Raw genomic sequence first — 16,029 nt, forward strand, 5'->3', positions numbered from 1 at the left:
GATTTCTATTTTTTTTTAAATAAAAATATTGAAGAAAAACACAATTTATTTTTAAATATGAATATTTTAAATATTATTTTTATTGGTTTTATTTAGGCGGTGAAATTATGTTTTTATTTTAGTTGTTTGTTATTAATGATTTTTTAACACGTATTACAATTATTTTGTTAATTTTTCTTTAGATTTTTGTTAGTGTTATTTTAAATTTATGCCCAAACAATTGTTCTTCTTGTCAAACATTATCAAATGAATCAAAATTAAAAGAATAAGTAACTATGAAAATTATCAATTATTGAACGATACTGGATGGGTATCAGTAATCATAAAATACACACAAATCTATGTATTGTATGTGTGTATTTATTTTAAGTGTAAATAAACTTAAACAAATTATTTTGATTTTTTAAATAAATGAAAATATTGTGGTATTCAAGTAAAAAGAACAGATTAAAATAAATATATCGCGCTGGTTCCTCTAAAGAGCGTCAACTCAAAATTTTAAAATGTTCAGTAGAAGCAAAAAACTACTTTTTCTTTCAATACATTACAATGAACAACTGTACGGATATAACTGTATTTTTTGGCGAAAGAGTAGAGAAAATGATAGCAGATTTTTACAGTGGGTAGATAAGACCACTTGCACATCGATTTCTTGCAAAAAGTGCAAATTGAAAATTTTTGAGTTGACGCTCTTTAGAGGAACCAGTGCGATATGATCTGTTCCTGTTCTCCAAATAGAGTTGTTTTTAAAATGAGAAATTTTTAAATCATAAAATATTCGAATTTGATTAAATTCAAATATTTAAAATTATAAAATTCGTTATGAAAATAGTTGTTTATAGTTGGTATTAGAAGTTAAACTTATTTTTAGTAATTGAAAATATGCATTCAAATCTACACACTTTCATTTTTACTAATTATTTTCACTATTTATAAAACTATACAAAAAAAATTATATTAAATTCTAGCTGTAAGTTAAATTGCTGGTAAATATGGTGATTTTTGATTCGTTGTTTTGTGTGTCTGTGTTTTTTTTAACTACTTTTTCACAATAATATTTAAAAACAAAACTTAGCACTACATTAAAATAAAAACAAAAAAATAAAGCTGAAATCTTACAATAGATTCATATAAAATTTATACAGAAAAAAACAAAAATAATTGTTAAAGTTAAATATTGTTGCTTATCCAATATACCAAATTTATCAATTAATATTCTTCAAATTTGAATTCACAATAAACATAATACATTTTTGTGACAAAGGAAATTTCTTATGTAATTAGCACACGCACAGTTTAATTTATCGGTGTTAAACAAAATGTTAAATATTCTACTTAAAGGAAGATAGTCTTTATTCAAAATATAATATTTTTTTTATTTGAAAAATTTTATTTTTCAATATTTCTCCCTTAAAGTATGCTAGCTATTTAAGTGTTTTCTAGCTTGTGATTTTTTTCTTCTTTTAATCATTAATGATAAATTTAACTGTGTTTTTATATTTGTTCAATTGTAAATTGTAATTTAATTATAAAATACAAAACTATAAAAAAAATTGTTGCTGTTATTTTTGTTGTTGTTATTGATTTTGCATATAATCAGTCTTTTTATACATATATGTATATTTTTCTTGTTTTAATTAAATAAGCTGTTTCTTCAAATACGGGATATGGATAACTGCTTGCTTAGAATTAGAAGACTTTAAAGACCTTAAGTAATTTTCCAGTTCTTTTTTTTAGACATTGGGTTACTCATTTTATAAAACGATACGTTTTGAAATATAAGTAATTTGTATGCAGAATATTGAGAAAAGGTTTGAAACTTAGTATAAAATACATAGAATCGTTACAGAGAGACACTAAGTCTGTTGTCAAAAACCTGTCTTGCAACAACAAAATACATACATGTAATTCAATGTATTTTGTTGTTATGTCAGCCATAAAATTTGGGAAAGAGTAATTAGTTTTACTGTAAGCTTACTCTCAGTTGCGCTTCTAGTTCTACCCTATGACCTGAAACTTATACATCGTTTGGAAGCGTAATGATTGTGGTATCGTATATCAGCATGGAGTGATCGACGTTAGCTTTAGATAAATCCGAAGCAGCAACAATTGATAGCGATGTTGCTGATTGATGTCATTGGTGATCTGTGAATTATCAAATTAAGAGCTGGGTCCAAATTACCACATTCGTGATCGAATGAGCTATCGTATCGAAAAATGATTTCGTTATCGAAATTATGATAGAATATACTAAATTTCTTGCTCGATATCGAATGCCATAATCTCAAATAAGAAATTTACGATCAATTTTACTCGATATCGAATGCGGTAATTTGGCCCCTGATGTCGTCCTATGCGCATCCCTTCTGGTATGAGGCGAGGGAGAAATACTCGTTCAAGGAAGGTAATAGATTCGTATAAGAATTATAATTACATATGTGGGGTATAGAAGCAATTGCCACTTCTATACCCCGTGACTTCTATGGTCTCTATACCTTCTTGAACTTTTCTAATATTGTCAATATGCCAATACCAAATCTGCTTTTAGCCCTCTAACCCGCAAGAGTGTCTGAAGACATGCATTACAAAACACTAATTATTTTATTTATCTCAAAAAGCAATTATATTTTTTTTTTAATTTAACTGTGACTTTAATTACAGATTTTTATCATTTCCCTCGAAGGTCTAAATTCATTCTGACTTTTAGTTTTTGTTCTGTCAGCTGTTTTGTGAGTGATGTCATAATTTTAGCACGTGAAATTTTGTGTGTATTTTTTTTTAGTCGCCCGATCTATTCGAAATATTTTTTATTTTTTTTTTTCATTAGTATTTCAATAAAATCGTATCATAATTATTATTTTTTACACCTAAACCTACAACAATGCCCTTAGGCACTCTTCACCTTTTTGCACCTGGTTCCTAAATTTAATTTGCAAATTAGTTTCTGATGGCTGTTCTGAGTTTATTGGGTCATAATTACCATAAAAAAATTATTCGACAAATTTTTTTTTGCTTTTTAAAGTTTGTGGTTTAGAGGGTTAAACAATTTAAATCAATGGTCAAAAACTATCGATTAAAGCAAGATAGCAATGTCCAATAGACATAATAGCTTTTGCTTTGCTCTCCATATTTTCCAAAAATTTCATACATTTTGCTTTCGAATTTGAACTTTTTGCATATTATTTATTATTTAATTATGGCTGAATTTAGTCAAAGTGAAATATTTTTAACTATTTATTCAAAAATTATATGATTAATATTTGATTCTTCATTTTAAATTTTCAAGCTAACCAATTATCTCATATGTAACAATGTCAACTTGGTTAAATCAAACACAACAATCACCAAATTTCTTATCGTGTTTGCACGAAAACCTATATATGAATATTGTTCAAACTTGCTTCATATATTCATTCAATTCTAAAATACTGAATTAGTCCCGGTCCACACTGTGAAACATTAGCAGCAAAACATTTCTAAATTCTCTTTTGAAACTGCATTCGTATCCACAGTAATTTTTTGCTTTTCAGGTTTTGTCATTTCTGTACAGAACTAATGAGAACGAATGACATACTCAACAATGAAGCAGAGTACCCTTTTCCAGTCCTCTTTCCACTTTCATCAACAAACTCAAATGTTTTGCAGCAAATGTTTCACAGTATTGATGGGGACTTACAAAACATATAATATAAAATATATTAGAATCTTTCTCATTTATTACAGAATTTGAATTGTAGCTTTTGCTTCTACAACCCTCTTATATAGACGGATTTCAAGATATCTCTCAGATATCACTATTTGGCGTCCTAAAAGTTGTGTAATTCATTCCTAATCTCATCAACCAAATTTTTTAGCTTTAATATAGAGTTGCAGTGAGAACCAAGAACTTTCGAGTTGGAGATAATATTCTTCACTGACATTAAAGGAGTCTGTTGTTTTGCTTAGCATCTAAATTAAAAAGACTTTTGAACAGCAATTATAGTTTATTCTTGCTTCTTACAAATCTTTAAAATTTAGCATGAACAACTGATTAGAATTAGTATAATTCATTTAACGAAAAGTTAAATAATATTCTTAAGGTTTTCATTATTGAAAAAAACGCACGGTTTTCGTTTTAATTTTTTTTGTTCCGGAAAAATCAGTATCTGTCATACGAGCTTAAAATTTTGGAAAAAAATGTTCCATAGTGGTGTTTTTACAGATCACTTCTTTACAATGTTGATGCCAGTCAAAACGTATATACTTCAGTGTTGTTGATCACAGATTTATTTGTTGACCATAAATAGGATTTTTAATTAATCGTACGAATTTTTGTATTCAGTTCAGTTTATTTAAGGTTGAAATTCAAAACATCACAAAACTTTGCTGTTCAAATTTTATTAAAACAAAGCAAACATACACTGTAAAAAACATAGGATAATGTTTGCTTTTCATATATTCCCGAATCCTGAGATTGTTAAAAACAGTCCCTAGTTAAAATGCTTCCCTAGCTAAAATTTATTTCTCTCACCTAATTCAAGACCAGCACAACAACTCCATAAAAACAGAGTAAATTAAGTGTACCCAATTTTTAAATTTTGGAGTTGTAAGGGTCTTGGATTACGTGAGAGAAATACATGTCTACTAGGGATGCCAAACGAGATTGTTTTTAACAATCCAAGGATTCGGGAATTTCCTGTAGTTCCGATCCCGAACAGCGTAATAAAAATCACATTTTAAATTCTTTCCAAATTATGTATAATATTTTGTTAAGAATTCGTATTTTTCAATACAGATTTGAAAAGTTTCAAAAAAAAAACTGCTTAATCCTTAAGATCTTTATAAATCCCATTTAATTGTTTATACTATTTTTTATTTAAATATTAAGAAATTACAAAAAAAAAACAGAAAATATACGAAATTATTTTAATGTTTGACACTGCGTTTAAATTTTAAAATTATAATAAATTATTATAAAATGTTACACTAATATACTATTTACAACAATATAAAAAATATACAAGATTCAGAATTGTTCAATTTTATTTTAGTTTACTTAGTTTTTGAAAAATTAAAGATTATGGAAATTTTATTTTTTAAAAGTTTTTCTTTTTTTAATTTTGCATTATAATTTATTATCTTAAGCTTTTTACATAAAATGTTTTCTTTGCATTTTTTGAATTTTGTTTCAAAATTTTTATATTTGTATTTTTTTACAGCGTTTTTATTTAAATTTAAAATTATACACAACTTTATTTGATTTTTATTATATTTTTCGTAGTTTAACAGCGAACAGCGTATTGTGAAGTAGTTTTAAGAAAGCATAGTCTAAATGAAATCGTTCAGGTATACCGGTCTAAGTCCTTTCAAAACAATTTAAAGCACTAGTCTGTGACTTGCGGTAAGAGGATAGATCACTTAACATGTCCTATTTGTTCTGTGACTTGTCACAGATGGTCTATAAGGTGTCAATTGGTCCCCTCTTAAACGCTATGCATGATGAAAATTTCTATGCTGACTAACGATCTGCCAAATTTATATTTGTACATTTCCATAGGGAAAGTCGCAGCTCATTAGTTAGTATGTATAAAAATGTTCATTATGAATAAAGCATCGAAATCACTAGTCCATGACTTGTGATATAAGGATAGAGCACTTTACTTGTTGTATTTGTAAATATAATATCCGAAATTGAATAAGTTCGTTTAGTTGAGTTGTGTGTCTTGTCACAAAGTGTTTCATATGTGTTAGAACTAGAAACAGTCCCTACTACAGAAATACCATCCACATAATTAGTTCTGTGTCAGTTTCCTATTAATTGTTAAGTAAATATACTTTAAATAACTTAAATGAATCGAACTCTATCTATATTGATAAAAAACGAAACAGAAAAAATTTACATACATGCTACGAGACTTAAGCTAATTAACTGAACATTAGTGCAATATCAAATTTCAGTCCTACAGAAGTCACATGAAGTCACAATATTGAAATGATAAAGCCAAATAACAATATTACGAAATGAAATGGACGAATATTAATAAAAAATGTTACCATAAATTTGATGTGAGCAATCTTTTGCTTGCAAATTAATAAACAAATTGTTCACAATACTGTTTACGAATGCATGCTTCTTTTAGCCATTAAAAAATGTGTCATGCTTTTTATAAAATGTCTATTATGTGATAAAAATTTTAGTTATATTAATGAACTTTTTTTCATTTCTACCTTAACTACTAGTTTATTTATTTTCCAAAAATTTATTTTAATTTTATATTGAAAATATTCGAATCTACATCATTTCTAATTGTATTTCAGAAATTTAAAATTGAATTTCAGAAATTTCCTTTTATATTCGTATTTTAGAATTTTTAAATTATACTTAAAAATTTTGTAATTGTATTTGAGAATTTTCCAATTGTATTTCAGAAATTTCCATTTGAATATTCTGAAATACAACAGAAAATTTCAGAAATACATTCGGAAAATTCTGAAATATAATTGCAATATTCTGACTTACAATTAGAAAATTCTGAAATAAAATTGAAAATTTCTGAAATTCAACTGGAAATTTTTTAAAAACAATTAGAAATTTCTGAAATACAATTACAAATGGTGTAGTAAAAAGAGTAATAACTATAATGAAAAATAACATTATCTCAAAAATGTCTTATTATTTTAGTTAAATTTAAGCCCAAAATTTTTTTTAGCTATACATATTTTTAAATGGAAATTTTTAAAAATTAAGGCCTTCAGTTATTGCTAACTTCAGACTTGTCTAACATAGTAAATTTCCTATCTAAACTGTACGTATTTGTTTGTTAAATCCAATCATTTAGGATGTTAGCACTTTTAGATTCTGATAACAAGAACTATTTAGTAAACCTAAATTTGATCATGTTGACATTTATTTTCTAATACTTTTGCCATTTTTGTGCAAATAGTTGGCTAAAATTTTTACAAATTCTTTAATATGTATCTTATTAATTTTGATATTCAAATACTTGTATGTAATTTTATAAGGAAGAAACGCTGTCGCTGTTTAACCAAAAAAATATGTTTATATAACTGTTCTAAATAAAATATAAACTAATATATTTTTATATATGTATGTATGCATGTATATAGTGAAGTTGTAATACATATTTAATATTCTTAAAAATCTATGATAAACTTGCCTAAATTAAAATAATAGTAATTAATAATAAATGATAAACTATTAACATTCTCCTTAGACAGTTGTGTCTGTTTGTCTGCTCTTACCTTGGAATCCCTTAAAACTGATGATATAATAATGATAAATGAAATTTATGATGATGATATTGACGCCATTAAAGGATTGTAGTAAATAATATATTATTTTCTGTTCTTTTTATTTTTTTGTTGAATCCTTTGTTAGATTTATGTTATTTTGGGAGTAGTGTGTGTTTTCTATTGAATATTTTGCTGTTTTGCTTTAATATTGAATTATATTGTAAACGAACAACAAATTTAGCTTCGAGAATCATTACTTTCGCTAAAGCTTTGCTCGCTAGATTCTCTTCTACTACCAACGGGCTTTGGCTTGTATTCCGTAATGAATACGGTCACTGAATTGACGGTGACTTCTCTGGTTTGGGCCGTTGAACGATCGACATTTTTCAAGCGAGCTGGATATTTTTTATGCTTGTGTTTATCGTGACCGGAGCTACTGTGGCGTGAGCCAGATGCGGATTTATTGCCGTTCGGCATGGCTCCAGATGCACCGGGTAATGTGGCAGCTTGTTGGGCGACGAGCGCAGAATTAAGGCGTGGTTTACGTGTAGAAGTACCTTTAAATAAAATAATTTTAAGTTATTACCATTAATTCAGAATAAATTGTATATAACTTAAAATTGCATTTTATAACTAAGGCAATACTGATTAAAACATGTTTCTGAATAAGCGGTATTAAATTAAATAATGACATAAATTCACAAAAAAAACCCATACAAATTTTCTAGGCAAGAAGGGGTTTACCGAACTAATGCTGTCTAGGTTATGCATATCTTATATACACATACGAAATAATTTAAAATATTTCAAGATTTTTCGATTCCACTACTTATGATGATTGATACAATTGATACTGATTACTGTCATTTATTCAGTTTGTTTTGTCAAATCACTATGGACGGATATACGTTCGACAACACATGCTTCACGGATTATACGATCGCCATAATAGTCCAACCGAAGGACTATTTGCAGTGTGATATATAAATTTGAATCAACTGGTTCTGTAAAGAATGAACAAACAACCTTACGAGTTGTCCAATGCATCCCGAAAAAGTCACTGTTTATTCTGTACGAGCGATTTGAGGCATTCTCAGCTGACGTGGAGGTGATGTTAACTGGTCGCCGAGATCGTGCAATTAGACCACGTTAAACTTTTTCATGTGGGGTTTTCTTAAGTCGGAAAAATTCAGCCTGATTTATGCGCCATAATGGAAATTTGGACATCGGTAGCCTTTCAAAAAAATAACAAATGTTGATGATACCTCACACTTTGATTTTATTAAATTTAAAGATATAAAGCGTTAAATGAAAGGACAATTCGTTCACGGTAGAAGTTGAGGAAACTGCCGGTTCTTAATATCGCAAGAGCAGATATATTTTACCTGGGATGTAGCACTAATCCACTAACCACTAACTGAATCTTGATAAGTAAATAAAATTAAAACCTTCAATAAATAAATTTAAAGATTCGCTATTGTGATAAGTCGTCTTTTTTTCGACATTTTATCATATTTTAATGTAAACAAGTAAGAGTGCTATATTTAGCTCTGTCGGATTCTAAACCTTCTACCCAAGGTATTCCTTAAAATAAACAATTTTGTTAAACAAAAATTGGTGACAAACAAATTTTGAAAAATCGAGGTAGTGCTTATATCTCACCCATTTGTGGGTCGATTTTCTCGTTTTAAGTTACAGCAACCTAAGTTAGACGCATATATTGAAGCATCAATAAAGTATGTAAGTTTTTTGGGGGCTTCGGAAAGTTGACAAATTTTAAAAATAAAAAATCTACTTATTCAACTTTTTTGGTATACGGTAACTTTTTCCGGCCAAAAGGTCGATTGGTTGAACAGGGTTATCTTGCATCAGGTCAATGTAAGTACTCCTGTTGGGAAAAATATTCTGGTTGCCAGTTTTTCAACAGAAATGACAGCTGCCTATTGCCATCTGTAATACGATTTAGGCAACTGACAACGCTTTTGACAAACTATTACACTCAAATTTAACTTTTACTTAAATTAACACATTTGCCTGTTATAATTTAGTTATAAGCATCAATATTGTAAAAAAAATCCATCTCAAAGCGGATAGAAAATAGCAATTTTCGGATTTTTCATATCCGATTTTAACGAAATTTACAGCACATTATAACTGCACATAACTTTAAAATTATACAATGTACAATATTATATTTGTATGTACGTATTGATTTGAAAGTTAAAAAGAAGTCCTTCAAAATTTTATGAATAAATCACATTTCATTGTAAAGTTCAGAGTTAAATTGTTTAGGTTATAAATATAAAATTCTAAAAACACCAAAATTACATATTTTGGTTCATAACTTCTAAACTAAAAGAGAGTCCATATTATTAACATATAAGTTTAGCAGTGTTTTTTAAAATATATGACTGAACTTTATATGGTCATATATCTCAAAAACCACTGCTTTAAAAATATTCATAAAATTATATGATTTTCAAGACGTCATATTTTTGTACCGGAAAGGGTCTCGAGTCAAAAAGTCTAGGATTTAATAAAGACTTGCAATACATAACTTTGTTAAATTTCGTTAAAATCGTAGATGAGAAATCCGACTGCTGTCCGCTTTGGGATGAATCACTCCAATATTTAAAATAAATTAGACAAATTTAAAATACAAATGTTAATTGTTGTATGTACTTAAACTCCTTAAACATAATAGCACGATATTATTAATTTCTTCGATATAAAAAGTATATGTCCTTAGAAATATAAAAAAAAAACAATTTAACAACTCAAGGTTATTTCTTATTGCCACTTCTCTTTGGGTAACCTTCAGAAAGCGGCCGGCTTAAAATAGAATTTTCTCTACATATACATATGTACACAAAATTAAAATATTTTTAACAAATTTTTTAATCAGACCTTATATGCTAAATATCTTAAGGAATCTATACAAAACAAATAATGTCTACCTAATTCTATCGTTTTAACTTAAAGGGAAATAAAACATCTTTTCTCTAAAATAAAATAGGTATATCTATTCGGCAGATGTTTTTCTTCATTTGAAAAAATAATATTTGTTCTCCACTCTTCCTTTCCACATTCGGCTCGGTTCTCTATCAGAAAACAAACAGCAACAACAAACATAGTTTGACCTGTTTTACATTGAAAACAAAACAAACCGTAAAAGTGGAGAGTGAGGGGAGATGGGAAAACCGCACACATTACTTTAATTTTTTTGTTTTATTAATTTTTGTTTGTTAATTCTTACCACCCCCAAATGCCGCCTTCTTTATCACTTTTGCTACAAAAATTTATAGATTGTCATTTATTATTTAAACTTTTTGTTAACCAACAATCGGTCACTCACCTTTACGTACGTCACACATGCGACATTTAAATGCCTCGGCCGAGTTCCTGTACGTGCATACACTGCAGTCCCAGAAATTTTCTTCAATGACTTTCGATTGTCGCTTTCTTCTTACTGGCGACTTCTTGTGATCCATAATAGTTTTTGTCTTATGTTGAAAAAGATCTTGGCTGTCCTTTTTGTGCGAGTTTCTTATACACTGGCGTCGTCTTTCTTCCTACAACAACCGCAGTAGCAGCAGGCCATGAAGACGACGACGTTAAATTCTTTTTTTATTGAACACAATTTTTTCAAGAATATTTTTTTTTTCTTAATATAATGTGGCGTATTTAGCCGCGCCCTCTTTTCTTGGTTGATGCGTACTTAACGCCTTTTTAATTGAAAACTTCAATAATCTATACTAATATTTTGTATTTTAATTGTTTTTGTTTGCAGTAAAAAGAAAAATCTATAAAAATTTTCACTATTTTTTGGTGTCGGAAAACGAAAGTTTTCCTTTGCCAGTGATGATAATTGACCGATTTCCCGTCAAATACAGCGATTTTTTAACCAATATAGCGAGTGAAAAAGCATTCCAGCTATAAACGGGAATTCTAGCGTTTTTTTGTTATTTGAAAATTAAAAAGCGATTTTCGACGTATAAAATGTGTTTTGACAATGTTGCCACCGGTAAAACATTAGTTTTACCAAATTTTCCATATCTAGTAGGGTTCTATAAATCGATTGTTCGAACAAAACCCTTATTTTTGAAAAATTACCTTACACTAGGTCTCCACGTAGCAATTTTTATTGCTAAGCTCAAACAATAACGTCGGCAGAACAACAGCAGAGTGATTGCTTTAGGTGGAGAAAACGTTCGTCACAAATAAAAAATTTTCAACGAGAGATGTTCTATGAAAAACAGTGGTTTATTTTGCGTTGAATGATTTTTTTCACTAATTTCATTGTTTTTTTTTCTTTTGGATCTTAAATAAATTAAATATGTATGAATTAATCGCACCGAATCATAGAAAGATGAAATTTTACATTAATGACAACTGAACTGACAGCTTATTGCTTAGCAATAATTGCTCAGGCAATCAGTAGAGCAATCATTGCGCAATGGATTGCTACATATGGCAATTTGCGGTCTACATTCGCGAATTTTATTGACGCAATCAAATTTGACAATTGCAGCAATAAATATTGCTACGTGGAGACCTAGGGTCAGGCAATCAGTAGAGCAATCATTGCGCAATGGATTGCTACATATGGCAATTTGCTGTATACATTCGCGAATTTTATTGACGCAATCAAATTTGACAATTGCAGCAATAAATATTGCTACGTGGAGACCTAGGGTTAGCTTAGCGTCTAAACAAAAAAAGGTGCACCGTTATTTCATAATCAGAGAATGTATAAACTACACTGCATCATTTAAGCTGTGAGTTTATTTTAAGGAGAAAATTCTTTTTTTCATTAATATATCTTCAATTAGATGGGTATATGTTATTTTTTCTTCCTCAGCATTATAACAGGACATATATCATTACATTTTATATAAAATTTGTTTGATATACTGAATGAACATTGACTAATTTTCGATTTTCTAAAATAATGTTACCTGCATCAAATAAGTTATGAGTCACTGTTTTTTCCAATAAATGTTTCAGGAAATAGAAGTTGTCAGTTAAGTACATAATTAATACCATGTTTATTGTGTAAGTTGTTTTTAAAATTATTTTTTTTTTTGAAAAACCTCTGATTTGTTCTAACAGTGTGGCTTCTTAATTTGTGGTTATGCTATCACAAAAATGTGAATTTGAGTGTAATAAGAAGAAGATTCAATACAATGTGATTTAGAAACCGCATTTGTTTAGTTTTTAATTTATTAATATTAAATTGAATGAAGATGGTGTCAAAGAAACTGGAATATGATTCCTCTCTGGGAGGGCCAGTGGTACTGGGTACACATATGCCCACCTATAAATACGCTGCTGCAGCTTTGAAAGAAGTGAAGGAGCTGGTCAGTGCCAACAAGCAAAGTAATTCAAATAAATTAGTATTCCAAACATTGCCCAAACATATGCGACGGCGGGCCATGTCTCATCACCCTAAAAGATTGCCTCGCAAGTACAGAGCTGCTCATATCCACCAAATGTCCAAATCCGGAAAACCGCAAGCCACCAAGAGACCTTCCAGAAAGCACCGAAGAAGGCCACAAAATTTGCTAAAAGACTACTTAAGAAGACAGAGAAAGCACAAGTGGTTGGAAACGCATATTTGGCATGCTAAACGCTTTCACATGATAGAGAAATGGGGCTACAAACTTCCCTATGCCAGTTGCGATAAAACATTCAGGTCTTGCTATAGAGCTACCGCTGAACACTGCCTCCTACAGGATATTTCATTCTATGCTTGTGTGGAGATGCAAGGAAGTGTGGAGGAGTTGTCTCAAGGTTTCGAAAAATTAACGAGCAAAGAATGTGGATTGTCATTAACGGCTAAAACTTATCTAAATGGTCGTCGAGAAGGCTGTGTAGATTTATTCAAAGCAGGTGGATATCCCTACAATGCTTTGGGCAAAGCAACTTTTTTGTGGCGTTTTGAGACCAAAAATGAGGAAAATGATAAAAGAACCTTATGGCTGTGGCTTCATCCAGGAGCTTACAATGTAATTTTAGAGGAAATTATTAAAGTGTTTGATTTAAAATCTGTGAAGACTTGCAAGTTGCCTTTAGAAACTCATGATGAACAGGAATCTTCAATAGCAGAGCAGGATTTAGATAATCAGCTTGAAAATATTGATAAAAATAAAAAGAAGGTTTCTGTAAAAAAACAAAGACGTTTACAATTTATGACAAAAACTACAGCTCGTGGAAATATACATCAGTATAAGAATACAACTGCAACTGTAGTACTTAAGGAGCTCAAAAATACTTTAAATAGATTTAGGCTAACAGGCCCATTAGCGCAAAGTATACTAAATAGCGCCTTCAAATTGAAGTCTTCTAACAATGAATTGGTGCAACAAAACTCCTGGTTAAGGGACGAAACGAAAAATAACGCTAACTTTTTTACTTACCACACAAGACAACAGCAATTTTGGGCCAAATGTCAGGATTGCATTACATCTCCCGTAGAATTATTATCGAACATGGTACTGGCACTAAACATCGAAGATCCTCGTATTCATAGGCCACAAAAGCGATCAAAAGCTGTCTGTGAACCTAAACTGCAAGATTTCGGAACTAATGATTTCATTCTGGACATACAACCTGAACTAAGTTCCTCAGCGTTATGGAGTGATCGGCTTAGAAATCGTATCGCTTCTGAAATGTTAAGTACTCATCAGTACTGTTCTCTGAGAGCACAACATGTTATTGTGCCAGGAAAATCGTGCCAATTCGAGGAAACTATGCAGTCAGTACCCGTAATATTAATACAACGACCCGGCTCACAAAATACCAATTACAAACGTCTAGGATATGGTTGCGGGTGGGATATTATTGCACCGGCTGGTTATGGCATGCCGATATGGTTGTCCTTGATTATGTGGGGCGCCAAGGCAGGTGGTTTACGAGAATTCAATTCAATAGCCAGAGAAATGGGAACTGAAGAACATTTACCAGATACAGTGGCAGGTATGTAGAGGGGGATTGGTAGTTGTGTAAGACACGCAAATGTATTTATAAATATTTTGAGGCGTAACAGTGAAAATATATTATGTGCAAAACACAAAATTTTACATGTGTAGCATTTAAATTATTGGTTTCATTAAAAAAATCAATTCTAAAATATAATTTGTTAAGCTTTTTTCGATGTTAGGGCTCAATTTTATTAATAAACTATAATACAGTGAGTTATTCGTTTGTACGAACATGAAATAGTTTTATTAAATGTCTCCAAATTGTTGTTTAATTGGTTGTTATAAAGTGTTCAGCTTTTATTTTGAACATTTGTACAATATAAATTTAATCAAAGTATTGGTCATTGTTAGCTATGACCTTTTCCCATCTTTCTGGCAACATATGGATTCCGAGCCAAAAGAACTGCACGTCTTTTCAGGACAAGAACGAATTAATCCAATATCGGAAAATGAAGCGTATCCCAGAAAGAGCGTTGAGTCGGTCGAAACAAATAGTAGTTGGACGGGGCAAATAGTAGTCGGACTGGGCCTGTGAGGCAAAAATTCAACCACTTCATTCTAAATACTTATTAACAGGTATTGCAACATGTGTGTTGATTCTGCCATTGGTTTTTTTTCTATATTTTCTTTCAAAATATGAGATGTTGCGTACAAACGATTGTCTATCACTGTATTTATTAATGAACGTGAAATGATTGGAATTTCTGTATTATTTTTCTCAATTTGAATTAAAATAATAAACTAGTCTTAAATATCTATAATTCGTATAAATTTTTATGTTTTGTAGGCCTGCATGCTGTCTCTGATCGTTACAACGAACTATTTACAAAATACTTTCGTTTGCCTCCCAATAAACGTTGCAATTATCGTAAGTTCGCTATCGTATCGCCATTCCGTGTACCCTTTCAACAACTAGTACGAGATTGGTGTCCCTCAAACTTATTAAATAATAAAGATACCAATGATTTCTTCGTTTTAAGAGAACGTCAAAAGCTGCAAGATTTGGCTGAGTGTGTAAAAAAATGTAGTCTCTATAAATTTCCTTCCTCCCTGGCAGTACAGTGTATAGTTCAAGTTAAAGTTGTCATGAAGTCAAGAGGAAATCCAAAAGATTTTTCTCTCATGTGTTTGCCAACTAAAAAAGATTTGAAAAGAAATCTAAAACAAATAAAAATAAACAATCGTGAGCCAGTGTATGTGGAACCACTGCTTGCCGATCCTAATGAAAAGGAAAGACATCAGTTACGTATACAGCATAAAAAGCTATTGAAACGTTTACGTGCGAAAAGAGTTAGAGAGAAGCGAAAAGAACAGGTGAGTTTGTACATTTTAACGGCAATTTAACAAGTTCAATGTACATTCTTTCTTAATTCTTAATCAAACATAGGAAACAAGTTCTACTAAGGTGTATATAAGAGCAGCTGGCACTTCGGCCTTGTGTTTGGAGCATTATAAGAAAATGTGCAATTTATGGCTGCCACAAGATATCTCAACCTTGTTTAGTATACGCAAACAAGGTACACGTGAATGTTTTGGTTATAGTTCCTCGTCAAATTTTTGCTTAACTGAAGGTACGGTGGGTGCCACTGCGTATGTTACGATTGAAGGTTTAAAACAATTACTAAAGATATGCCAGCAGTGCCGTTTAAAACAGCCTGTGTGCTTAATACGGTCGGCGAATAGTCGTAATTATCGATTTGCGAAGTTTCAAATTAATTTAGAAGTTTAAGAATAAATAATGAATGTAAAAATTTATTGTCAGTCCGATTATGAATAAAAAAGGCGGGGGAGTTTTTTCCCCTTTTCTCATTTT

General features: G+C 30.2%; 2 protein-coding genes across 3 annotated transcripts; one reads left to right on the top strand and one right to left on the bottom strand.

Annotated features, from left to right (window-relative positions):
• Positions 1–6,645: 6,645 nt before the first annotated feature.
• Positions 6,646–11,109, bottom strand: RYBP (ring and YY1 binding protein). 2 transcript variants are annotated; one of them, XM_065511302.1, is made up of 3 exons: positions 10,589–11,109; positions 10,490–10,522; positions 6,646–7,790 (listed from the first exon to the last, which is right to left on the bottom strand). In XM_065511302.1, the coding sequence occupies exons 1-3, from the start codon at positions 10,722–10,724 to the stop codon at positions 7,471–7,473; spliced, it is 489 nt and encodes a 162-aa protein (XP_065367374.1). In that variant the 5' UTR covers positions 10,725–11,109; the 3' UTR covers positions 6,646–7,470. The 2 variants fall into 2 exon arrangements, with proteins under 2 accessions (XP_065367374.1, XP_065367375.1); XM_065511303.1 differs by lacking the exon at positions 10,490–10,522 and having other exon boundaries at positions 6,661–7,790.
• Positions 11,110–12,383: 1,274 nt separating this feature from the next.
• Pop1 (POP1 ribonuclease P/MRP subunit) lies at positions 12,384–15,967 on the top strand. The gene is made up of 3 exons (XM_065513416.1): positions 12,384–14,211; positions 15,004–15,530; positions 15,604–15,967. Exons 1-3 carry the CDS (start codon positions 12,474–12,476, stop codon positions 15,943–15,945), a joined length of 2,607 nt encoding a protein of 868 aa, XP_065369488.1. The 5' UTR covers positions 12,384–12,473; the 3' UTR covers positions 15,946–15,967.
• The last annotated feature ends 62 nt before the right edge of the window (positions 15,968–16,029 follow it).

This window comes from Calliphora vicina, chromosome 5 (assembly GCF_958450345.1).
Source record: "Calliphora vicina chromosome 5, idCalVici1.1, whole genome shotgun sequence".
In the NCBI taxonomy this organism is placed as follows: domain Eukaryota; kingdom Metazoa; phylum Arthropoda; class Insecta; order Diptera; family Calliphoridae; genus Calliphora; species Calliphora vicina.

Excerpts from the sequence above, each read along its gene's own strand:
- RYBP (XM_065511302.1), bottom strand. The coding sequence starts at position 10,724 with ATGGATCACAAGAAGTCGCCAGTAAGAAGAAAGCGACAATCGAAAGTC. Across the intron at positions 10,523-10,588 it reads CATGTGTGACGTACGTAAAG|CAAAAGTGATAAAGAAGGCG; the intron begins GTGAGTGACCGA and ends AAATTTTTGTAG. Across the intron at positions 7,791-10,489 it reads GAAGGCGGCATTTGGGGGTG|GTACTTCTACACGTAAACCA; the intron begins GTAAGAATTAAC and ends TTTTATTTAAAG.
- Pop1 (XM_065513416.1), top strand. The coding sequence starts at position 12,474 with ATGAAGATGGTGTCAAAGAAACTGGAATATGATTCCTCTCTGGGAGGG. Across the intron at positions 14,212-15,003 it reads TTTACCAGATACAGTGGCAG|GCCTGCATGCTGTCTCTGAT; the intron begins GTATGTAGAGGG and ends TATGTTTTGTAG. Across the intron at positions 15,531-15,603 it reads GAGAGAAGCGAAAAGAACAG|GAAACAAGTTCTACTAAGGT; the intron begins GTGAGTTTGTAC and ends AATCAAACATAG.